The sequence below is a fragment of the Lepidochelys kempii genome, chromosome 16, assembly GCF_965140285.1.
Source record: "Lepidochelys kempii isolate rLepKem1 chromosome 16, rLepKem1.hap1, whole genome shotgun sequence".
Lineage (NCBI taxonomy): Eukaryota > Metazoa > Chordata > Testudines > Cheloniidae > Lepidochelys > Lepidochelys kempii.
The window spans coordinates 8,815,796-8,840,701 of record NC_136395.1 but is presented as its reverse complement, the minus strand read 5'-3'; the positions used below and the strand labels follow the sequence as shown (position 1 = coordinate 8,840,701).

At 57.8% G+C, this 24,906-nt stretch overlaps 2 protein-coding genes across 2 annotated transcripts; both read right to left on the bottom strand.

Annotated features, from left to right (window-relative positions):
- Positions 1-112: 112 nt before the first annotated feature.
- On the bottom strand, positions 113-12,410 carry LOC144929510 (uncharacterized). The gene is made up of 7 exons (XM_078849132.1): positions 12,274-12,410; positions 10,085-10,822; positions 9,039-9,105; positions 8,239-8,382; positions 4,494-4,738; positions 2,451-2,553; positions 113-1,964 (listed from the first exon to the last, which is right to left on the bottom strand). Exons 1-7 carry the CDS (start codon positions 12,408-12,410, stop codon positions 1,905-1,907), a joined length of 1,494 nt encoding a protein of 497 aa, XP_078705258.1. The 3' UTR covers positions 113-1,904.
- Positions 12,411-12,769: 359 nt separating this feature from the next.
- LOC140899379 (uncharacterized) lies at positions 12,770-24,042 on the bottom strand. Its single transcript, XM_078849131.1, has 7 exons — positions 23,861-24,042; positions 19,613-19,796; positions 18,603-18,834; positions 17,100-17,194; positions 14,658-14,854; positions 14,031-14,109; positions 12,770-13,020 (listed from the first exon to the last, which is right to left on the bottom strand). The coding sequence occupies exons 1-7, from the start codon at positions 24,040-24,042 to the stop codon at positions 12,838-12,840; spliced, it is 1,152 nt and encodes a 383-aa protein (XP_078705257.1). The 3' UTR covers positions 12,770-12,837.
- Between the last annotated feature and the right edge of the window lie 864 nt (positions 24,043-24,906).

Genomic DNA, 24,906 nt, shown 5'->3' with positions numbered 1-24,906 from the left:
ACTTGCATGGGGGTTCTGCGTGCGTGCGTGTGCATACGGGGTCTGTGCAGGCTCGTGTGTGTGCCTGGGGGGGGGGGGGGTGCATGCATGCCGCTGCGCGCGGGTGGGTGGCTGTGCACGTGCTCCGGAGATCCCCGAGACTACAAAGCGGGATGCACGTAACTGTGCACAGGGGAGGGGTCCCATTGGAGTCCATGGGGCTAGCGGGCTGCTCGTTGTTAAGCGTCTCCGTAAGCCCTTGCAACGACCTGTGTTAGGCTCGGCCTTTGTGGGAGACGTCGCCGTCTACTGGTGTGCGGGGGTGACCCTCTGTTGGCGGGGTACGTTGGGCACGCTCGGTGGGCGAATGTGGAGGTGTGAGGTGTGTGGGTGTGTTTTTGTGCAAGCGTGTTTTTGCGTGTGGTGCCCCCTGGCCCCCGCTCTGTGAATGTGCCCGGTGTCTGCGGCCCGTGAGCGAGCGCATGGGGGCGGGAGGCGAAGCCCCCCAGTACTTCGGGCTGTGGTCACGGGAGGATTATGCATGTGGACCCCGCAGTCCAGAATGGGTGTGAACGCGACGCTCTGCCGGTGAATGGGTGGGGGCGCCCCCTGCTGCGCCCAGTGTTGTTTGTGGTGCTCTCCGCAGGCCGAATCTGTCTCTGGCCTCCTGGGCTGCTCCATAGGTGGCATCTTGCAGCGCGCCTGGTTCCCAGGGATGCGGCTGGTTTTAGTCCTGTTACCCGCATTCCACACACACACCTGGCGCCTCCCCGGTTTCCCTTTTGTTGCTGAAAATGATTTACTGCAGCTAGAACAGGAAGAGCCAGGCACATGCCAGGGCGCAAATCCCACAGCGTTTCCCGTCTCCTGCATAAAAGGTATCTTTTGTGTCCCTCCCTTGGGGTCCCGCTTGGGGGCTTTGTCAGGTGTGGGAGGGCATGGTCAGGGCCTCTGATTCTGTGACGGGGGTGCCTGTGGTGGATGACATGGAGGGGGACCCTCGATGGGTGAGCGGCATGTTTGGTGAATCTTTGCGTGACGCCCTCTCGTGCGTGTGCACGTGTGTGCTGGGGAAGGTGCTGTGCCCTCTGATGGGGAATGAGTTTGCAGGGCACCCTCTCTCGGGTTGTTTGTGCCCAGGGAACATCCCAGTCTCGACGGCAGCAGAGACGGTTTATTCCAAAGCTGTTTAGCTCTAGGGACAATCCCCAGCGAATCGTTTCTGGGGTCTGGATGTGAGTTCTGAGCCTGGCAAACCTCGGGTGTTTGACAAGATGAGAGCTGTGGCTGGTGGCCCTGTGTCAGCACTTTCCCGTGCACCGCAGGCTGGACAGCAGAGACAAGGGGGCCTCTAGGGCCCCCCATTTCTCATCCCTTTTTGCCCCCACCTCCAGGCCCTGTCTGTAGTCTCCTGGCCCTCCTGTCATTGGCCAACGGGGGTCAGAGAGTAACACACCAAGTGTGTGTGTGTTAATCTCCAGCAAGCCACCCTCCGTGGCTGTACCCAGAGCCCCTCCCTGCCCAGGGGTGTGCCAAACATTCACTGTCTCCACTTTCCCTCCAATCTAAAGGTTGTGGGGTCCAGTCCTGCACCAGGGCTTGGGTTCCCTGCAGAGCAGCACCAGGGCAGGCAGCTGGCACAGGTGCCAGCCTTTAGATGAGATGTTGCTCTGCTCTGCCAGTGGGTGTCTGGGGAGACAGTCGAGATCCCAGACACTGTCACGGTGGGCATCAAAGGCCAGGGTGTGTAAAGCCCCTGGGGACCCCTTGGGTAGGCAGAGCCATGAGGTCAGGTCAGTTCTGTATGAGAAATCCAGACTCGAGTGATGATTTCCTGCTCCCCAGGCCTCCGTTAGTGCTGAGTCAGGCCATGGAGATGGCACAGGGCATTACCCAGGACCACAGCTTTTCAGGGCGTGGCCCTGTCAGCACCCACCAGTACAAGCAGCTCCGGCCTCAGTTTCCCATCCAAAGGGCCACGGTTTCTGGAAGGCAAAAACGACTGAATCCACTCGTCTCCACCAGCTCAGCGCTTGGAACAGGGCTATGTCCGGGGGAAGAAGCTGGTCGAGGCAAGCACCGAGAGGCTCCTTCAGTGCAAGGAGGGCTTGGCCTGGTGGCGGTGGCAGTGAGCAGGTCGCTGGTCCCCAAAACGCCTGCTCCTGGCCATAGAGGAGGGGGCTCTATAGCACCCCCTGGAGATGGGCCATGGAATTGCACTGGCACCCAGAGCAGGGTCAGGGCAGTGCTGCGGCAGGGAAGTCAGGGGAGTATGGACATGCCAGCTGGGCTGGAATCCAGCAACAGCCGCAATCCCAGGACATAGGAGCAGGAAAAGCCCACAGACAGTCCAGCCACCTAACACCTTCCACTGCACCCCCTCCCCAGCACAGGACTAATGGCTCCCGTTCCCCTCTCCCATCGGGGGGCCACCGGTTTGCTGTCCCACCTCTTCCCCCTGCCCCATTTACCTGCTTTTCATGGCTGCTTTCCGTTGCAAACTCTTGTCTCCCTGCTGAGGCTGTGGTGCCAGGAGGTGCAGCAGGCCCTGCCCGCATCCTCCTTCTGGGGCTGCTGGAGAGACACAGATGCTCAGTGCTTTTACTGCCATGGGGATTCTCCCTGAGATCTGGAACTCGCCCTTGGCCAAGCCAGCCTGCTCACGGAGTGCAGAGACCCTGGCAGCCATGGGCAGTGCCCAGCTTGAGGCAGGGCCGAGCTCTGATGCTCAGGGCCTCTGCCCTGGGACTGCAGGTGGCTACTGGGAGGCCCTGACCATTTCCTTCAGAACAGAGCCTCCCCCCACCCTGGGCCATAGCCCTGAGAACTGGGAGCTTTGGAGGGTCTGCAGTGAGGGAGGATGGGGGCGTCAAAGGAGCAGAAAAGGGAAGGCAGTGCAGCCTAGCGGTTAGCAGGCTGGACAGGGGCTCAAGGGACCCAGGGTCTATTGCCAGCTCTGCCACTGACCTTCTGGGTGACCTTGGGCAAGTCGCTTCCCCTTTCTGTGCATTAGTTCCTCTTGCCACCCTTTGTCTCTTGAGGCTGTAAGCTTTTGGGGCAGGGACTGTGTCAGTCCAGTGCCCTGAGCTCAGCTGAGACCTCCAGGAGCTCTGGTAGTAACAACACAAAGGGAGGTGGTAAAGCCAGCCGGGATCACTTTGGAAATGCACAACCCCCCAGCAAGGAGAGGAGACAGGAGAGATTCCTTCTTGGCCCACACTGGGGCCTGACAGGGCCCCGGGCTCGGAGACTGCTGGTGCCAGGTGAGGAGTACGACACAGAGTGTTCCCGGGGCCTGAGTCCTAGCTGCACAGGGGAGCACATCCCGAGAGTCACCACTTACCACAGCCTGGGCGAGCAGGTGGTCTCCGAGGAGCGTCCCCTGGGGTGTCTGGCCAGAGGGCCTCCTGCCCATCGCAGGGAGGAGGTTAGCCGGGAAGCTTCGGGGGCCTGCAGGGAATCTGGGCATCAGAGCCCTCCAGGTCCCCTCACGCTCCAACATGCTCAGCCCCCGGCACCTGCCATGCTGTGGGGCCCGCCGGCTGAGCCCTGCCAGCCAATCTGAAAGGCAGAGCAGTGGCAGGCAGGGGTGACCTCTCCCCGAGGGCATGTCTTCCCTTGTGCATTCAGCGTTAAACCCAGCTCCATGCCTGCAGCCATCCCGCTGCTGTGGGCAGAGAACTCTCGTGGGTGCCATTGCAGGGTAGAGGCTGACGTTTCCCTTGTGAGACACGCCCAGGGGCACAGCTGTCTTCTGAGGACTCCGGGGCTGCTCCTCGGCGGGCAGGAGCCGGCTACAGCCCCGGCCAGTCCTGCCCTGGGACGAGAGCGGACACAGCAAAGCCGCGGTCATTCTGTTAGCCGCTTTGGGGCAGAGCCACAACTGGTGTGAAGTGTCATAGCACCATTAGGGGGCGGGGTGCAGGCAGAACTTTGCATCTCAGGGCACTAGTTCAAGGCCTTTGTGTTGTTTGATTTGCAGGCAATGCCTGGGCATTAGCAGGCCAGCGAGTGCACTGAGCTTCTCTGGAGGCCTCGGCTGGCTTGGTTTGCCCAGCCCCCAGCCCCACCCGCCGCTCCAAAGAGAGCCCTTGGCACTGGAGCCAGCTCCAGAGCTGGGCCCACGCTGGGGGCAGCCGAGAGGCCCGTGCTGCCGTGGGTGTCCTGGGGGAGCTCCTGCTGGGGGAGCTGGGGGTGCTGGGGGAGCTCCTGCTGACTGAGCCGGGGGCTGGGAACAGCATGCTGCAGTCACATGCCGAGGGCTGCGTCAGCTCCAGGGTGTGCCGGGGGCACCAAGCTCCAGGGTGTACCGGGGGACTGGCTCCGGGGCAGGAGTGCAAAAGTTTATTGCATGCCTAAGGCTGAGCACAACCTTGCCCTCGGTTCCTAGCTGCCTCCCTGCCCCCCACCCCGTCCCCCGTGCTGTGTGGCTCTGGCTCCCGTGCAGGCCAGGGAGCTGCCCGGCGAAGGAGTGCAGGGGCAGGGGGAAGTCGCTCGGCGTGGAGGGCACTCACCTTGTTTGTGGCTTTGGCCTCTGCAGCCCCCGGAGCTGTTGGCTCCCCAATGGAGCCCTGAGCTGCGGATGCCCCGAGCTCTCCAGGACAGGGGGGAGCCCGTAGCTCGGCCTCTGCTGGCCTGAGGCTGCCGGTCTGGGTTTCCTCCGCTCTAGGGAGCGACTGAGCTGAAGGGACATGGGCACAGCACGCAGACCGGGTGAGCCCTGCCTAGCCGGGTGCCCGAGAGGGAGGACTGTTGCCAGCTGTTTGAGAGACAAGAAGGAGACACCAGGAAGGCCCTGTGCGGGGCGTATTTGAAAGGGGTTTTACCTCCTGCAATTTCTCTGCCCTGGTGTGGTGCCCGGGGGGCTGCTGGGACTAGCTGGGGCAGGGCCTGGTGGCCCCCTGTGGACTGCAGAGAATTTTTTGCCGCCTGTGATTCCATATGAGCCCTCCCGCGCATGGCACAGATGTTGTCTGGCCGACCCCTCGCAGCAGGCTGGCCCGCGGTCCCTCCGGGCTGGGCTCGCTCACTAACCAGTGTCAGTAGCTCCAGCAGCCTGGGAAGCGTGAGCCCATTTCCCAGGGGAGGGAGACACTGAACTCCAGCCCCTCCCTGCATGGCAAGGGGGCTGGGGGAGGAGTTATTTCTGTGCCACTCGCTGTCAGCTAATGTCAGTAGTGCTGCTGGGGCTTTTCCCTAGGTCACCTGCACAGACACTCACATTCAAATATGCACAGGGATGAACCCCCACGCATGCACACCACTTGCCTGTACACACACGCACCCACACACGCACCCACACACGCACAGGGATGCACCCACACGCATGCACACCACTCGCCTGTACACACACGCACCCACACACGCACCCACACACGCACAGGGATGCACCCACACACATGCACACCACTCGCCTGTACACACACATTGTACACACACACACGCACAGGGATGCACCCCCACGCATGCACACCACTCGCCTGTATACACACATTGTACACACACGCACCCACACACGCACAGGGATGCACCCACACGCATGCACACCACTCGCCTGTATACACACATTGTACACACACGCACCCACACACGCACAGGGATGCACCCACACGCATGCACACCACTCGCCTGTATACACACATTGTACACACACACACCCACACACGCACAGGGATGCACCCACACGCATGCACACCACTCGCCTGTACACACACATTGTACACACAACGCGCTATCTCAGAGTCACCACTCGCCTGTACACACATTGTACACCCACACACCCACACACGCACCCACACACGCACAGGGATGCACCCACACGCATGCACACCACTCGCCTGTACACACACATTGTACACACACGCACCCACACACGCACCCACACACGCACAGGGATGCACCCACACGCATGCACACCACTCGCCTGTACACACACATTGTACACACACGCACCCACACACGCACAGGGATGCACCCACACACGTGCACACCACTCGCCTGTACACACACATTGTACACACACCACGCACACACGCACAGGGATGCACCCACACGCATGCACACCACTCGCCTGTACACACACATTGTACACACACACACGCACAGGGATGCACCCACACACATGCACACCACTCGCCTGTACACACATTGTACACACACGCACCCACCACGCACGGGGATGCACCCACACGCATGCACACCACTCGCCTGTACACACACATTGTACACACGCACCCACACGCACACGCACAGGGATGCACCCACACACATGCACACCACTCGCCTGTATACACACATTGTACACACACGCACCCACACACGCACAGGGATGCACCCACACACATGCACACCACTCGCCTGTATACACACATTGTACACACACGCACCCACACACGCACGGGGATGCACCCACACGCATGCACACCACTCGCCTGTACACACACATTGTACACACACGCACCCACACATGCACAGGGATGCACCCACACACATGCACACCACTCGCCCGTATACACACATTGTACACACACGCACCCACCACGCACGGGGATGCACCCACACGCATGCACACCACTCGCCTGTATACACACATTGTACACACACGCACGCACGGGGATGCACCCACACACATGCACACCACTCGCCTGTACACACACATTGTACACACACGCACCCACACATGCACAGGGATGCACCCACACACATGCACACCACTCGCCCGTATACACACATTGTACACACACGCACCCACACACGCACGGGGATGCACCCACACACATGCACACCACTCGCCTGTACACACACATTGTACACACACGCACCCACACATGCACAGGGATGCACCCACACACATGCACACCACTCGCCCGTATACACACATTGTACACACACGCACCCACCACGCACGGGGATGCACCCACACGCATGCACACCACTCGCCTGTATACACACATTGTACACACACGCACCCACCACACACGGGGATGCACCCACACGCATGCACACCACTCGCCTGTATACACACATTGTACACACACACACGCACAGGGATGCACCCCCACGCATGCACACCACTCGCCTGTATACACACATTGTACACACACGTACCCACACACGCACAGGGATGCACCCCCACGCATGCACACCACTCGCCTGTACACACACATTGTACACACACGCACCCACACACGCACAGGGATGCACCCACACACGTGCACACCACTCGCCTGTATACACACATTGTACACACACGCACCCACACACGCACAGGGATGTACCCACACACATGCACACCACTCGCCTGTACACACATTGTACACACACACACGCACGCACAGGGATGCACCCACACGCATGCACACCACTCGCCTGTATACACACACACACACACACGCACAGGGATGAACCCACACGCATGCACACCACTCACCTGTACACACACATTGTACACACGCACCCACACACATGCACACCACTCGCCTGTATACACACATTGTACACACACACACGCACAGGGATGCACCCACACACATGCACACCACTCGCCCGTATACACACATTGTACACACGCACAGGGATGCACATGTACTCGGTGTTACGCTGAGAGGTCCTGGTGACTACATTGATCTCAGAGACGGGGGGTGACGCACCGGTCAGGTAACTCAGGCTGAGCTGACCAGAAGCCCCCACCCAGGAGAAGAGGGGGATGCGCCCCTGCCCAGGAGTTGGGCTGAGTGAGGGGAGGGGGGGCTGGCTGTCTTTGTGTGAAGGAAGGCTGAACACCCAGAAACTGTGAAGAGGCAGAACAGAGAGCAGGGCAGAGGCAAAGGGGAGGGAGGCCAAGCAGCAGCTGGTAAGCACAGGGTGACCTGGAGAGAGAGAGCGAGAGCTTTAGGGTCTGGTGGCTAAAGAGGCTGCTAAGACACTGCTCCTTTTGTTCTGGGTTCCCCCTGTGTCTGGAGAAGCAGGGCCTTGTGCCTTCCTTGTCACCGTTCATCAGAGAAGTACCCGCCTGGCACCAATTTCTGCTCCCCGGGAAGAGGCCCAGGCCCCCACACGTTGACTAGCTGCTTGGGCTGAAAGAGGGGCAATGTTGCCCACCCCTGCATGCATGCCCGGAGAAGAGCACACATGCAAACACACACACACACGCACAGCAATGCGTGCAGATGCCCACTGGTGCACAGGGATACACACTGAGGGTTGCATGCACACACACATGGGGGGTGCCCCCTGCAGCTGGCCAGATATTGCTGGTACCTCTGGGAAGAGCCGTCTGCTCAGCGCCCCAGGTTCGGCTGAGCTGTTCTCCCCACTGGGCTGAAGTGCAGTTTGCCTGGGGAGGCTCTTTGCATCCGGCGCCCGCTGCTTTGGGTGCCCAGCGTCCCTGGGAAGTGGGGCAGCCTGGTGAGAAGGGAGGCACAAAGGAGGGGTTGGCCTGTCGAGTGGGGGTTTTCTGTTCATCCTGTTTACACAAGGGAGCTAGGAAAGGTCTCACTCCGCTCCCTGGCCCTGGGGGATTCAGCAGTGATCCCACAGCAGTCACTGGAGGCATCGGGAGAGAGCGGCGTCTCGCCCCAGGGGCTGAGCATGCTCTGGTTTCCCTGGGACCCAAATCCTGCATGGCTGTGTGCTCGTGTCTCTCAGTGAGGCCGGGTGAACTAGGCCTCTGGCAGCTGGCCAGCAGCCAGAACGGTCCCCCCCATGACAAGAAGCCAAGCTGCCCCAGGACTCTCGTCTCTCTGCCCTGGCACCAGCAAGTCTTAACGCTGTCTGTGCCGAGCGGGCCTTCCTGGCTGGGCATGTCCCTGAACTGGCCTTGGGTCTCGGGGCCAGGGCTTTGGAGGATGGAGCAGAACCCCAGGGATGGTTAATGGACAAGTGTCAGACACCAGCTGCTTATGCCCCAAAGTCCCCTTCCCCACCGGGCACCTGAGCCAAGCCCCCACCCCTGCTGCTTCCAGCGTTGCATCAGGCCTGTGGGGTCTCAGGTTCCTGGCCTGACCTGTTCCCACTGTGTGTGTGTGTGGAGGGGTGCGGGGGGTGCTGCCCATACCCACCTTGGAGGGGCCGGCAGCTCGAGTCTCCTGGCTTCGCTGTCTGGAGCAGGACAGGGAAGGGTCTCTCCTGGGGGAGGAAGCATGGCAGCTCTCTTAGCGCCGGGCTGTAAAACCACCTCAGGTGGGATGGGGACAGAGATTCAACTAACCCCAGGGGCATGTAAGGGCAGAGCGAAGGGGGCACAGGTGCTGATGCTCTGCCCTCCAGCCATGGCATGGGGTGTGATCCTCCAGCCATGCTCGGCTCTGACCCTGGAACTGGCAGCAGGCTCCCATGGTCTATGCCCTCTTGGTGGTGCTCAGAGGATCCCCTCATGTCTCTCGTCTGCCCCATCTCCTCCCCTGGTTCCCACCTGCTGATCCCCATGGAAGAGATCCCAGCCAGAGCACCTGCAGTAGCTGCCCAGCCCCAAGCCGTACCTGGGCGTGCCAGGGGGTTTTGCGCTGCTCTTAATCTCCCAGGGTTTACTGGCCCTTCTGCTCAGCAGGAGAGGGGCTCTCGGGGGCCTGGCAGGGGAAGGTTTGAAAGACTCCCCTGTGTTGCCTCTGCCCCTTCCTGGCTCCTGAGGGAATTCCGGAGTCTCGCTGGGAGTGGAGGCTGTGGCAGGCTGCCCACTCCCTGAGGAGGGATAATGGCACCAGAGGGAGCAGGCAACACACAAGAACTCCTTCAAATCCAGGCTCAGGGAACAGTGCTGGAGAACTTCGCTTCAGTCTAGACCAACCAGCTCTGGAAAGGTGTGGGCTCAGCTTGGCTGGCGGGCAAGCCAAGTTTGGGTGTAGGAAAGAGGGGCCGAGGGGGTGGCACTGTGGAGGCTGCGGTGAACCGGGCCGGGTCTTGGCACAGGCAGGGGCAGAGTCATAGTGGTAGTGCTGAGTAGGGGGCCGAGGGGGGTGGAGATGGAGGTGGTGATGCCAAGAGAGCTAAAAGGGCACCAGGGTGGTGGTGGGTCTAGCCAAGGCAGGGGTGTTTTCAGGGTGACAGTGTTGGGGATAACAGGGGCCCGCCCAAGGGGCACCATGTGGCTGTGACAGTGAGATCTCACCTGCTGACATCGCTGTACTCGTCCCTGGGTGTGCGTTTGGTGACTGGCCGGCTGACACAGCGACCCGCGCTGGTGAGGGCACTGACGGTGCAGGTGTAGGCCGTGTTGGCCCTGAGCCTGCGGGCCATGTAGGAGCGTGCCGTGCCCAGGTACACCACTTCCCCATTCAGGCACAGCTCATAGTTAAAGAAGCGTCCCAGGGGTGCTTTGGGCACGTCCCACGTCACAAAGATCTCACTGCGCCCCAGCACTAGAAGGGTTAACCCCTCCGGGGCATGGCCCCTCAGGGACATGGTCTTGGTGAGCAGCGTGGCCTTCCCTCCCTGGACTTTGCTGGTGCATGCGCAGACGCTGACCCGGTAGCTCGTGGAAGGGGCCAAGCCTCCCACAACACAGCTGAGTTCTGGGGTGGAGCCCACCAGGGCCTCCCCTCTGTACACTGTGTAGTGTTTGATGGGGCCGTTAGGCTCGGCCGGAGGGGCCCAGCTCAATTTTAACTGGGTGGCCGTGCGACCTGTCACGTGGAAGTCCAAGGGGCAACTGGGCACTGGCTCTTCTCTGGTCAGCACCGTAGCATCGCTGTACGGCCCCCGGTCGCCCCTCGCCTCAAGGCAGAGCTGAAAGTGGTATTCCTGGCGTGGCACGCTGCCTGCGAAGGCATAGCTGAGCGCTGGCCCCCGGTACAGCAGGGCATCCCCATCATAGAGCCTGCAGACACAGCAGGAGATAACAGAACCACTTAGCAGAAGTGAACGTGGTGTCTTCTCAGGTCAGCCAAGGCTAGACCCAAAGACATGCTAGCCCAGCAGACAGAGGGCCAGATTCTGCTCTTAGCCACACCGGTCGGGGTAGCTCTATGGGCTTCAGAGAGTTACTGTGGATTTACACCAGTGTGACCAAGAGCCAGATCTGGCACAAAGGATCCATCCTTTATGGCAGTGGGCCACAATCAACCGTGATGGGAACGGGAGTGGACAGTGACGGCCGGGGCATGGTTCTGGTCTCAGTGGCATGGGTGTAAATCAGGAGTAACTCTGCTGAGGTCAGTGAGAGGAGAACCAGGCTTTCAGTGTAAATGGGTTGTAAATAGCACAGGAGGCAAAGCGGTACAACTTGCACCCCACTGGAGACCATGGAGTCAGGGGGTCACATTCAGTTGTATAACCCAAGTGTGACATTACACTCCATATTCTTTGCGAAAATATGCTTATGATATGGATGTGACATAACTGAGATATACTTCATGCAAGATGACTCATGTAAGATATCATTGGAAAGGTTATGATTTACTGAATTTGTATGCATGTATCATTTCTGCATCTAAAGTTAGGAATATGGACTATGTAACAATTACAACTGGGTGTGTATTAGGAAGACGCCCACCAGATGAGCCATGTGGAAGAAACAAGATTGAAGATACTAATCTCTCTCCCTCCTGGGAGGCGTCCTGGGACGTAACTGTGACACTACTAGGTCAGGTGGTCTTGTCACCTGATCCAAAACATTGTCTTGGTCTTCTTGTAACTTTCCACTAAAAGGGAAGGTGGGTCACGTTTGGGAAATAAAGGATTCCTGCCTTATGTAAATCTTATTTAAGGGTGAGGAGAAAGGCAAATGACACTCTCCTCCGTCGCTTACCCAAGAATCATAGAATATCAGGGTTGGAAGAGACCTCAGGAGGTCATCTAGTCCAACCCCCTGCTCAAAGCAGGACCAATCCCCAATTTTTGCCCCAGATCCCTAGATGGTTGTGAACTCATAACCCTGGGTTTAGCAGGCCAATGCTCAAACCACTGAGCTATTCCTCCCCCCATGAAGGAAGACTGCTGAAAGTATCTGGAGGAACAAAGGCCCTAACCTGAAGGGAAGGGCACGGGAGAGTCCAGACTGAGACGGAGGCCAGTCTGTAAGAAGAAATGACTGGAACTCTGAGCTACAGAAACTCTGCATCCTGCCTAATTCAACATTTAGGGGGAGAAATTACATTCTGTAACCTGTTTCTTTAGTGAATCAAGCTTAGTTTGCATGGTTTGATTTTATTTGCTCAGTAATCTCCTTTGCTCTGTTTGTTATCTCTTATACTTACTTAATAGCTACTCTTTCTAGTTAATAAACTTGTTTTCTGTTTATTCTGAAACCCAGTTTATGCAATTCATAATGGGGGGGGGCAGGTAAGAGGCTGTACATACCTTCCACCACATTGAGGAAGGAGGTGGATTTCGTAATATACCTTTGGTTCTGCACTCCAAGAGAGGTGGACACCTGAGTGTTGGGGCAAGTCCCATAAGCTGATTCTTCCCAGAGCTGATCTCAGTGTCTGCGTCATTCTGCAGTTGGGGGTAGCCCTTCCTGTGTGGGTGCTAGAGGAGGCTTAAGAGCCTGGCTCAACAAGACAGGTTAAAGGGGGCTCAGGCTGGCAGAACAGGTGGGCTCAGTGGATTTAAGCACATCAGGTGGCATCTTAAAGGGGGGGGGGCAACAAGTCACACCAAGCATCACTCCATTGAAGTCTTACTAGTGTAAACCCAATGGAAGCGCCAAATCAGGCCCATAGACCCAGCAGAATAAGTTACCCTAGATCTACAGAGCCACACCTGACAACAGGTCTTGTCTCTAGGGGGTTGTGTAGAGGACAGCCCTAGGGTCATGGTGAGCTCCCCTCCTTCCCATTACACTTTTTATCCCTGCACCCAAGGTCAAAGTCACCCCGCTCTGCTCAGTGCATTCCTAGAGGATGCTGGACTCTCATGCTATCACCTGTAATTGATCTCAAGGCTGCTCTGAGGCCTGAAACTTTCCCAGGTCACCTGGATGGAACCAGAATCCAGAACTTTGGCTTCCGGGGGTGGGGGTTTCGGGAGGCGCCAGAGCTTGGCCAGGGTGCCAGTCACTTCCTCTAGCAGCTCTTGTCCTGCTGTCTCTGAGGCAGCCACTTCCTGTGGAGAGAAAATGCTGCCTTCACTGATACGGGCAGCACCTTGCACCAGTGTGGACAGGTTTCAGAGTAACAGCCGTGTTAGTCTGTATTCGAAAAAAGAAAAGGAGTACTTGTGGCACACACAAGTAGAGCTGGACACAAAATGGAAGGATTCCATAGAAATTTTTTTTTTAACAGAAATTTCAATACCAAAATATTTTGATTTGGAAATGATGCAGTATTGCCTCATGGGAGTTATACTTCAGGAACCTCATACTTTCATTCTCCTCTACAGGCTGAGCTCATTGATCAGACTACATCTCCCATGATGCAACAAGGTCCCCTACTTGGAAGGGGGTGATGCATTATGGGAGTCCCTTGCTGAGGGGCATTATGGGAGATGCAGTGCAGGCAGGGAGTCCAGCCTATTGAGGAGAATAGAAATGTGAGGCAACTGAACTGCAAGTCCCATCAGGCCTTGTGACAGTCTTTCCAAATAAAAATATTTTAGGTTTCTTAATAAAAAATCAGAATTCTCCAGGAAAAGGAGCCACTTCTTACAAGACAATTTTGTTTAGTAGAAAACCCAATTTTCTGTCAAAAAAGAGTTTTGATGGAAAATGTTTGACTGGCCCCGCCTCCCTCCCCCTCCCACAAACTTCCAGGACTTGACTGAAGGAATAGAGCTTGGAGGGGAGTTCAAGGGGGTTGTCAGCAGGCATGGGGGAGGGGCAGTATTGTTTGTGTTTGGACAGCACCTAGCACATTCAGGGTACTCTGGTAAACAAGGGATTCATATTAAGAATTGTTTGATGATACAGTGGGACAGATCTGACCTTGGTGTAAATCTGAAGTGACTCCAGGGACTTGATTCTTATCTCTGTTTCCCCGGTGTAATCTGGAGTAACTCCAGCCAAGTCAATATAGTGACAGTGCTGAGATCTGAAACTGGTGCTCTTGATTTTATCGCTAAGATCAGAATGTGGCCCAGCCTGAGCAGCTGCCCCCTATCGGATGGTAGCAGTGTACCTGCAGAAGGTGTTCCAGGTCTGGGTGCTCTCTGAGTTTCATCACCCCCCTGGGCTGGCTGGCGAGCACATGCAAGGTCCTAGAAAACACGAATGGCTGCTGTTATGGGTCGTGTCCAGCGGGGGGCAGGGGCCAGCCCCATAGATCTGGTGGACAAGCGAAGAGAGAGGGCTCAGCTATGGGCCGAGCCAAAGAATAAACCCCAGAACGGAGAAGGACCATTCACCCTGCGCCCACAGGTCACTCAGGGAGGCGCTGCAGGCTCCAGTGGACGAAATGGGGGAGGCTCACATAAGCGATGGGTGAGTGAGGGCTGAGCGATGCCCCCATCCACCAGCTGGATTCCAGCCTCCCAGTGCCTGGGCCATGGTGCGCTGAAATCAGCTCCCATGGCCTTGCTTGTGTGAGTCCTGTGTCATGGGCTCCCATTGGCTTTGTGTGTGAGCTCTGTGCCAGGCACTCCCAGTGCCCTCTTGTGAGCTCTGCCCCAGGCGCTCCCAGTGCCCTCTTGTGAGCTCTATGCCACAGCTTTGTCCTGCCCCTGCCATTTCTAAGTGATGAGTTCAGACGTCCCTCCGCCCTGCTCTCCTGGGCACCCCTTACAGTGTGCGGGGAAGCGTCACCCACATGGCAGCAAACCAGGAGGACTCCTGCTCCTCGGCGCAAAGCAGGTGGCCCAGCGTATCCAGAGCCCGGGGGAAGGCAGGGCTCTGCAGCACGTGGTCATGCCCCTCCTTGTTGGCAGCCAGGCAGCTGAGAGCAAAGCAGGCGTTCCGGCTCCCTCCTGCCTCCGCGCTGGCCATCATGGACACCAGGGCATGGATCTGGAAAGGAAACGCCTCACCTAGTGCCTGGTCCTCGGGCAGCGGCTGCTGGGGGCTGTGCCCGCCCCTTCCCATGGCTGCCCCTGCGTTGGGTTCCCAGTGGTTGTCCCCTGGACAGCGTGAGCACGGCTGCCTCGTCGTCTCCTAATGTCCAGGGGGGCTGGGCCGGGCCAGAGTGGAGCAGTGCCCAGAACAAACCCAGGCTGCCACTGAAAATGAGTGTTGGGGAAAGTGCTGTTTGCTTGTGCCCAGAGCAGGAAGCTGCAGGGCAACCTGCCCCCTTGATACTCTGCTGCTGTGCCCAGCCGGAGCCGGCCTGGAAGGGGGGCGCTAGCTAACCTCACGCAGTCCGGCCGGAGACTGCCAGCCAGCAAAGCCGGTTTCCTCAGCAGATTTGGGGGTGGAGGCGCATCTCCACTTCCCCCCACCCAATGCATGACCAAAGGGCAAGGGCACGAGGGGAACCACTACTGACCTGGGGCTTCCCAGCAGTTCAGAGGGGAGAGGCTCCCATTCCCAGTCCCCTGTGCTGTGCCCCGGGGGCAGGACCCTGTAACCGCTCTGCATGCTGCTCTCTCAGGTCAAGGGCCACGGACACGGACACTGGGCCTGGGCCCTTACTTTCAGGATAAGTGGCACCCGTGCTGTCCCTACTGAATGTGTGTGAGCTGGAAATGCCCCATGCAGAGCCTCTGGGGCCGCATGGGGAAACCCTCCCAAATCTTCTTGTTGGAAACAATCCCCCTTTCAGAGCATGTGTTGTATAGGCCGAGTTGTCCAGTGGTTAGAACAGGGGCTGGGCATCCTGAGCTCTGACACTGACTCTCTGGGTGACCTTGGATGCAGCACTCCCCTGCTCTGTGCCTCAGTTTCCCCAGCTGTAACACAGGGCTAATGATACTACCCCACCTCACCTGGAGTTGTGGGGCTAAGGAATGCCTGTGAAGTGCTCTGAAATCCTCCAGGGAAGGGCACTGGGGATAAGCAGGGGTTATTGTTATACTGGCTGCAGACCAGCCTGGTGCTGCTGGGGAAGCCAAGTCTGGTGCAGAGCTTGGGCTGTGGATTTGGGAGGGACACTGAATGCCCTGTTACTCTCTGGGGCCCCTTCTGGTTGATTTAAGGAGCAGCTCTGAAGGGCTGCAGAGGGGAGGATCCCTGGGACTCCAAGTCCATCCCCTGCTGCTGCTAGGGTTGCCAACTTTCTAATGGCACAAAACCAAACAACCCTGCCCCGCCCCTTCCCTGAGGCCCCGCCCCTTCACCTGCCCCTTCTCTGAGGCCCCACCCCCGCTCGCTCCATCCCCCCTTTCTCCGTTGCTCCCTCTCCCCCACCCTCACTCACTTTCACCAGGCTGGGGCAGGGGGTTGGGGTGGGGGTGGGGGTAAGGGCTCCGGCTGGGGGTGCAGGCTCTGGGGTGGGGCAAGAGATGAGGGATGTGGGGTGCAGGAGGGGGCTCAGGTCTGGGGCAGGAGGTTGGGATCTTGGGACCTGCGGGGTGAGGGCTCCGCCAGGGGGTTGGGGTGCAGGAGGGGACTCTGGGCTGGGACGGAGTTGGATGTGGGAGGGGGTTTGGGGTGTGGGGTTCCGGAAGCGCTTATCGCGGCTCCCAGGAAGTGCCAGCCAGATCCCTGCAGCCCCATGGTGCATGGGCGGCCCGGGAGGCTGCGCGCGCTGCCCTCGAGCCTGCAGGTGCTGTCCCCGCAGCTCCCATTGGTCGCAGTTCCTGGCCAATGGGAGCTGCGGAGCTGGCACTAGGGGCAAGGGCAGCACGCGGAGTCTCCCTGGCCGCCCATGTGCCTAGGGGCTGCAAGGACTGGTGGCCACTTCTGGGAGCCGCACGGAGCTAGGGCAGGCAGGGAGCCTGCCTTCGCCCTGGGCCCCCGCTGCGCTGCCAGCTGGACTTTCAACGGCCGACCGGAGCCGCCAGGGTCCCTTTTCGACCGGGCGTTCCAGTCGAAAACCGGACGCCGGGCAACCCTAGCTGCTGCCCTTCCCTGCGAGATGCTGGGTCTGTCCTGCGAAGAGCAGAGGTGGCTGCTATCGGTGTGACGGACAGGTGTCAACCGTGCCCCTTGCTCCTGTGGTGGCATCTCTGTGTTGTTTCTACCATGGACAGGGCTTGTGATAGGGACTCTGGGCCTGCTCCTGGCCCCCCAGCATTCTTGACAATCCCCCCTCCCCTCCCCGGATGCTGGGGGAACAGGTCTCCCCTCCGCCAACCCCGCTTGCCTCTCCTCTTACCATGCTGGGGACTTCAGGGAGGGCAAAGAGCTGCCGCAGGCCGAGGTCCGTGTCACACAGGCGCCCCAGCGCGAAGGCAGCGTTCATGCTGCAGCCTGGAATCCCAGCAGGAAGAAACTCGTCAGGAGCCAGAGGCTCAGAAGTGCTGGGCTCTCATGCGGCCCCCAGGACCGTGGGGGGCGGGGGCGGGACAGTTCTGCTCTGCATGGTTGGGGGTCCCCGACAGGCTGCCTGGTGGAGAACTGGCTGCTTATGCCACTGGTGATGGGGGTGTGGCATGGAGTTCTGGGCCTGGGTTCCCCTACCTACTCCAGCCAGGGGCTTTTGGAGGAGACAGTCTTAAGCCTAGGAGACCATGGGCTGATTAGCCCTGCTAGAGTCAAGGAACTTCTGACTCCCGGCCACCCTGAAGGGGCCAGAGACTACTGAGGACCTGACCAAGTCATAACAAAGACTTGACAAACGCCAAATTAGTGAAAAGAACAGGAGGACTTGTGGCACCTTAGAGACTAACAAATTTATTTGAGCATAAGCTTTCGTGAGCTACAGCTCACTTCAAATTAGTGGTGGTGACAGGGACAAACCAGGTTGGTGTAGCGCCCCCTCTCACCACAAGGAGGTGCTAATAGACAAAGCCCCCCATATTACAGGGGGTGCTGTATTAGGGGGATTTTACCACTTCCTCTTCAGCCTGGAGCCAACACCGCGGTCAGGGGCAGGGCAACCGTCTAGGTCTGCTGCAGAAGATACTTCCTAGGCTCTGGCATTAACTTCCTGCCCAGGTCTCAGTCAAGTGCAGGGTGGACCTGCTGCTTCTCCAGCCCCGGCCACTTCTCACTCCTCCCCTTACAAATCCCTGGGCCCGAGGGACCTGAGATGGGGAAATGTTGCCACGGGGCAACTGCTTTCTGCTTCTGCATGGGCAGGGACCAACCCGTGCAGAGAGGCGCGCCTGAGCCTGGAGTGAGCAGCTCAGACTTCTGGTTTCCGGCTGTCTTGGGGGTTTTGAGGAGTTGGAGCCTTTAAAACATATTCTGAAAAACTGTATCTCAGCCAGGCAGATCCCAGAGACCCCAAGACAAACAGACAGACCCTCAGATAGTGCTACAGACAGATGGGACAGGTGGTGATAGAGAGAACGAGAGATCTTCTCCTTGTCTGTAGATTGTCCCCTTTCCTCCATGACGCTCCCCTGCTTTGGCCCATCCATAATATAGACTATCAAGGTTGGAAGGCACCTCAAGAGGTCATCTAGTCCAAACCCCTGCTCAAAAGCAGGGCCAATCCCCAATTTTTGCCCCAGATCCCTAAATTGCCCCCTCAAGGATTGAACTCACACCTGTGGGTTTAGCAGGCCAATGCTCAAACCACTGAGCTTTCCCTTCCTCATACAATCTGCTATGTTCTCATTGATCCTTTCTCCACCCCCTTTCTGGTCTCCCATGAGCCCTCCCAACCCCTACCTCCACCCCAGGCACCGAGCCCTGGCTCATCCCAACCCACCTGCTTCCTCTGCTCTCAGGGAGGCGATCAGCTGTCTCAGGAGGTGCTGGGAGCGAGGGTGTCCCAGCAGTTTCACGCGGCCCTCCTGGGAGCCAGCGATTCGGGCCAGCCCCAGGGCAGCGTTGCTTGCCGTGCCTTCGTCAGCTGAGGCCAGCAGCCCTCTGAGCTTGTCAACAATCTCGTCAGCTTTCTGGGCTTGGAGCAGCCATTGCCGGCTGGGACCTGTTTCCGCCTCGGGGAGAAAATGGGTGAAAAGATGGGAATCAGGGGAATACCTGATAGCCACAAATGGCAGGTCAGGGTGTGTGCACTCAGGAGGCGGGTGCGGGGGGAGGGGGGGAGGTTATCTGGGGCACAGCCTTCCCTTCCCTACTGCAGCTATCATGAGTCTAATGGAGACAGCACTAGGCTAGGGCTTGGGGGACCTAGGTTTACTCCTGACTCTGCCACAGACTGTGACCTTGGGCAAGTCACTTCCTTGATCTGTGTCTCAGTTTTCCCTCTTGTACAATGGGGAGAATGATCCTGACCTCTTGCGTAAAGCGCTTTGAGATCTACAGATGAGAAGCGCCGTGTAAGAGCTGGGTTTTATGAAAGCAGGAGGGAAGTGAATCCTGTGCACCAGGTTGTATGACTGCCCCTCACGGCTCTCCCTCTCTGAGTGCCAAGGTGCTGCCCCTGCCCTGTCTCCTGGAGCTCAGGCTGCTCTACAAGCCAGTGGTGAGATTGCAAAAGCCAGCCCTGTTCCCTGCAGGCTGGTGCAGCCCATGCCCCATGGGCATTAAAGTAGAGGTGGCTGGCACAGGTGAGGCCTTAGCCAGTCCAGCTGCTCTGGGAGGAGGGGCTGCCTGCACTAATCTCAGCCAGCTGAATCCCTGAATGGGCTGGGCATGGGACTGTTAATGGACGGGAGCCTCATGCAATGGGATGCTCCAAGGAGGGATTCCACCTACGCAAACCTTGGAGCCCCCTGGGATACACCTAGTGCCTAGGGAAAGAGCGTTTCTTACCAGGGAGCCCAGGGTGCCTGCCGCATTCATCACAGCCTCTGGGTCGTCCCAGGTCAGCATGGCGCTCAGGCTATCCAGGAGATCCTCGGAGCCCGAGCCACCCCCTGCCAGTGCCACCAGGCGTGCCGCCCCGCTCTCATTCTCGGCGATGGTGCCCAGGATGTAGGCGACGTTGCTGCACAGCCTGGTACAGGAGAGAGCCAGTCAGGTCTTGGGGCTGTTTCATGTCCCACCCACCTGGCAGAGAGCCAGGGGTGCTGCGAGCCTGGAGCAGAGTGCTGGCAATGAGACCCTGGCACCAACGGCTCCTTGTGCAGCTGTGCTAGGGCTGGGGGCAACCTGGCCTGTCGCGGCAGTTGCAAGCTGCAGCCTGCCCCAAGTGCAGCAATTTGGGTTTGCAGGTTAGGGTTTTATTTGATCTGGTTGGAGGCTTTTAAGCAAATTGGCATATTTTAGGAACGTGTGTGCGTGTTATACCGCGTTCAGCCAAACTCAGCCCCCCTGGAGCCCTGCGCTGCCAGCCGGCACTGGGGGTGTTAGGCCCCAGCAGCCCCCTCTAGCTACAGTTCCCAACGTCCCCGAAGTGGTAAATCCGGCGTATTTTGGGTGCATTCCTTAGCTGGGCCTTGTGGAGTTAGAACTAGAGGCAGAAGCGCCAGGTGGTGATGAAAGGCGACAGACAGCACCAGGTTCGTAGGGAGTGTGAGTGAGTGTGTGTCTCTGTGTGTGTGTGTCTGTGTGGGCTGCAGAAGAATTGGACTGAAACTGAGCAACGCAGCTCAAAATCAGGGTGGAGGAGAGAGAAGGGCAGTTAGGGCCTGATCCTGCAGGGTGCCCTGGGTGGTGCTGAGCACCTGCAATTCCCATTCACTTTCGCTGGAGTGGGGTGCTGGCAGGAAGCGCTGAGCGACCGGTTGATGCTGGTTGCTGTGGAGTAGGGCAGGGAAACCCAGCCTGGAGGGTACAGTCGTGGTGCAGTGCTGAATGCCGGGCTCCCCCGCGCTGAGTTACAGCCGTTACCATGGCTTGCTCCTGAACTTTGGACCTTCTGCAGCAGGCTTATGCGTTCCCAAAACTACAGGAAAGAGGTGCCAGGGCTCCAGCAAGAATGAGACCGTTCCTAGCCCAACATGGCACCCTCTGCACAGCCTACCCTCACATGCGCCATACAGATGAGCTCACGCCCAGCATGCAAACGTAGAATTGCCAGAGCGGCATGCCAGCACGAAAAGCTTGTTAACCTCACCCAGTGACTCCTAGCAGGGAAGGCAGGAGGGGGACAGGAAGCCCATCAGAACCATATACCCATCTCATCTGCCCACTTATCCTGAAGGATCCCAGCCGGCAGGAGTCTGCAGATTGTATAAACTATAGGGCAGCCCATCCAAACAGGGTGGAGGAAGGAGACAGGCAGTGACAGGAAGGGAAGGAGGAAGAGCAATGAAATTCTTCTACCTGTGAAGTTTCAGTACCTGACCATTTCTGGACCCTCCTTGGGAGGCAGGGACAGCTTCCTTAGACTGGCCAAACCGTGGGGCAGAGCTTGTCTGTCTTCTGGGTCTGTACAGCACCTAGCACTGGGGTGGGAGGGGTCTTGATCCATGAGTGGGGGTCCTAGTGCTACCGCAATACAAATACTGTACATAAATAATACTAAGCACTGGAGATCATGAGAAAGACCCATGTTTGGGAGAGCGGGGCACCTTCTTGGGGGGCAGGATCTGTGGAGGATTGGTGCAAATTCTTACCAGGTGCCTTCCGGGCACTCCTGCAGTACAGCAGTGCCCCAGTGCGGTGAGTGCAGCCCCTGCTCTGCAGACAGAGCCACCTCTGGCCACCGAACCAGGCAGGGTGCATAGGCTTGTCTACACTACGGGGGCTTCAGTCGACCTAGCCGTGTCGATGCTGGAGGTCAAGTAGGCATAGCGACAGCACTCAGGACTGAGTGACATTTTTACCGCACACCAGGCCTGTATCGTGCAGCGTGATGGGCTGGCCCGTTTGGGAAAACATCCCCCTTCCACTGTAAAGACAGGCAGGAGCTGGGCTCCTCGTTCGTTACACCCCAGCAGTGCGCTCAGAACAGGGGTGGAGAGGATGCTGCTCAGGGACGAATAATGCCCAGAATCGCACGGGGATTTTAGCCTCAAAACAGTTTGATTTTTGCATGAATAAAACCCATATGGGGCCAAGTTGAGCTCTGTTGTAAGCGGGTGTAACCCACACTGTCTTCAGGGGGAGCTGCCCCTGCTTACGCCAGGGCTGCATTGGAGCCGGCGATGGGTTAGAAAGTAGCTATTTTGTCACTGCCTAAGCCACCTGGTAAATGGGGCAGGCTGCCCCACGTGGTACCTGGGTGCACTGCAAGAGCCCAATGGGATATGGCCCCGCTGCGCTCCAGCTCCCACACAGGCTGCTGCGGGGTCAGGCACGGAGATCAGAGGTCATTAGCCTCGGTGCCAGCACGGTGCCCAGCATTCCCATGCCTCCAGCCTGGAGTCATTATTCTGCCTGTCCCATGGCTGGCCTGGCCTCTGCAGAAATGGCCGGCAGCAGCCTCCAGGAAGGTGAAGGCCGCTAGGTTTAATGCCGTTACCTGACTGGCAGTGATCAGCCGTGAGGAGGGGGAGCTGAGAGCGTTTCCAGCCCGGCTGGGAAGAACAGAGCAGAAAGCTCAGGGAGAATCCAGCTAGTGCAGAGCCAGGCGCTGAGGGTGCCATCCTGCAAGGGCAGCAGCTGCGCCAAACAACTGAGCAGCGGGGTGCAAGGGAGACTAGGGTTCGACAGCTGTTTGGGGCTTTGCCATCGCAACTGCCTGGAGACTGAAACTCAGGCCAGGCCGTGGCTCCGAGAGGCCCAGCCCTAACCAAGTGGCTGGGGGCTGATCCCCTCTCGGTTTGAATGGCAGCGCCACACCCGGGAACAGTGCCTGCCAAACTCAGAGCCTCTTTGCCTTCCTTTGTAGCTGTGCACCGGGTGTAACAGCCTAACCCTAATGGGAGCCATTTATCTTCCCAGGGCCTGTTAAGGGTGTTGGCAACAACCCTGCAAGAGCAAATACCAGACCGGGAGGCGCCCATTGTCCAGTCTCTGTAGGACACAGGGTCTGGAGATTAGAGCACAGGAGAGTGAGGCCCAGATCCTAGGCTTCATTTAGGGGCTGATCCAAAGCTCAGGGAGATCAGGGGAAACTTTCCTTTGATTCCTATGGGTTTTGGGTGAGGGGCTCAAGCGTAGGCTTGACTGTGCTCAGTGAACAGGGCAACGGTTCAATGTCCTCTGTTTAACCGCTCACCCCTGTGTCTTCCACTCCACATCCTCTGTCCCGCCCAGTGCAAGTACCAACATGCTCTCCACACACTGGCGGGTCTGTGGGTTTACTTTAAATTTACACTCCAGTAACTACACACGTCTGTGGAGAGCCAGTCCCCCTGCCTTATTCACTATGGACCCCATGCTGCTGGTAACGATGGTTAGTGTTTTCTTCTTAAAGCCCCAACTCCTGGAGTAGGTGAGACTGGCAACTGTCATGTGGTGGGGGGGAAAAGTCTGTTAGCGGTCGCAGAGAGGAGCTTGAAAACATAGCAAACCCCAGCAGGTCAATAAACAGAGCCCAACTGTATTATGTTTAAAGTCCCCTGGATTTAAAGCAATCTCATGAGCTGAATGAGGCAGAGGGCCTGCCGAAAATAGTATGGGCCCATCTGGTTAAAGACTGAACTGAAATGTAGACACAGCAGGGGCAGAGTTAAAGTCACCAGGACAAACTGATCCTCGGCATTTCCTGATGTTTTAGTGCTTCACTCTGCCACCTTCATCCCTTTATGGACTTTTTGTGGGTGGAATTTTCCTGTTTTATTTTTTAAAGGAAAATGATAAAACAATGAATTCCCATCACATGCTGGAGAGAATCATAGAACCATAGGGTTAGAAGGGACCGCAAGGATCATCTAATCTAAACCCCACAGAGCCAAAGACCACTGTGTCCTGCACTGGATGGTCCCTCAGTCAGGGCATCTGAACTGCCCTGCCTCAGTCAATGCATCTATTCATAGACCGCATGGAATGAGGCAGGGTGGATCTGGCTGTGCCAGGCTAGGAGGGTCCAGTCTGGGTCCATCTCTAGTTAGAAGCAGCCGCCATAGAAGTGGATGGTGTGAGAGAGCAGGGGAGTCATAGATAAGCACACCACGTCACACGGGTATCCCCTCTAAGCCGTACAAGGGGAATAGTCCCACACTCACTCACCTCACTTCAGGAGCAGCCAGGAGTCTACAAAGAGCCCCCAGATACTCTTCACACTCAGCATCTCCCAAGAAAACCTCCAGCATGCCTTCTCTGTCCTTGTGAAGATCAGCCACTAGGCCTTGGACAGCCTGCAGCACCTGCTGGGGGTCTGGGGAAAGCAGCAGGGGGAAGGGGCTGCACATCTCAGCAGCGTCCTCAGTAGGAACCAGACCAGGAGCAAACTTCCCAAGAAGCCTCCTCCCTTCCGCCTGCCAGTATCTAGAGGAGCCACCAGAGATGTCTAGTCAGGCAGCTGCAAAGATTCATCCAGGCAGGTGGCTGAAAGGACAGAACTGCTACCAGGAGCTACAGTGATCTTCCTCCTTGGAAAAGACATGGGAGCAAACATGGCCAAGAGAGCGGTCACTCCCAACTCCTTTCTTCCAGATCTCGCTCCAGCTCACTGCAGTCTCCAAAGGAAAAGATAAACCTGCCCTGGCACCTCCGTTGGGTAGGAAACATCAAGCGGAGGTTCAGCAACCCCACAGCCACTTGCCCCCAGGTCTGTTCTTTCCCCTGCCCCTTCCCCCAGCTGTTTCTCTCTTTAGCACTAGGAGGGTCAGGAAGCAGCAGTCACAGAGTCACAAGCAGGAAAGGGAAAGTGCAAACCCAGGAGTTTGCTTCGTGTTAAGTTTTTCCTAGTGCCTTGCCTGCTCCTTGCTCCTTTCAGCCTGGCTCCCTGCAGCCAATGCCCACTGCCAGTGTGTGAACACATCTCATGGACTGTGGCATTCCGGGGGAGAGGGGCCTTTCAGATCGCAGAAGATTGATGCCCCATGCCGCCAATCAAAGGGAAGCCCTGCCTGGGGAGGGAAGGCCCTTAGCTACTCCAGTTAGTTACTGTAGTTGTCAGTTGCTTTGTTGTCATGCCACATTTAAAGGGGAATACCCCTGTAACAATGGGCACAAAACCACTGTAAACCAATTCTCGCCTGCAGATGGAAATATACATGAAGGAAATAATGTATAAAATGTTGCATCCAATGAAGTGAGCTGTAGCTCACGAA

What these genes read in the sequence shown, in the direction of transcription:
- LOC140899379 (XM_078849131.1), bottom strand. Translation starts at nt 24,042, where the DNA reads ATGTGCAGCCCCTTCCCCCTGCTGCTTTCCCCAGACCCCCAGCAGGTG. An exon ending in CTGGCTGCTCCTGAAGTGAG is followed by an intron (nt 19,797 to 23,860) that starts GTGAGTGAGTGT and finishes CTCCTGTACCAG; the next exon opens with GCTGTGCAGCAACGTCGCCT. An exon ending in CAGGCACCCTGGGCTCCCTG is followed by an intron (nt 18,835 to 19,612) that starts GTAAGAAACGCT and finishes TTTCTCCCCGAG; the next exon opens with GCGGAAACAGGTCCCAGCCG.
- LOC144929510 (XM_078849132.1), bottom strand. Translation starts at nt 12,410, where the DNA reads ATGACGCAGACACTGAGATCAGCTCTGGGAAGAATCAGCTTATGGGAC. An exon ending in GAGTACAGCGATGTCAGCAG is followed by an intron (nt 9,106 to 10,084) that starts GTGAGATCTCAC and finishes TTCCTCCCCCAG; the next exon opens with GAGAGACCCTTCCCTGTCCT. An exon ending in AAAGCAGCCATGAAAAGCAG is followed by an intron (nt 1,965 to 2,450) that starts GTAAATGGGGCA and finishes TTTGCCTTCCAG; the next exon opens with AAACCGTGGCCCTTTGGATG.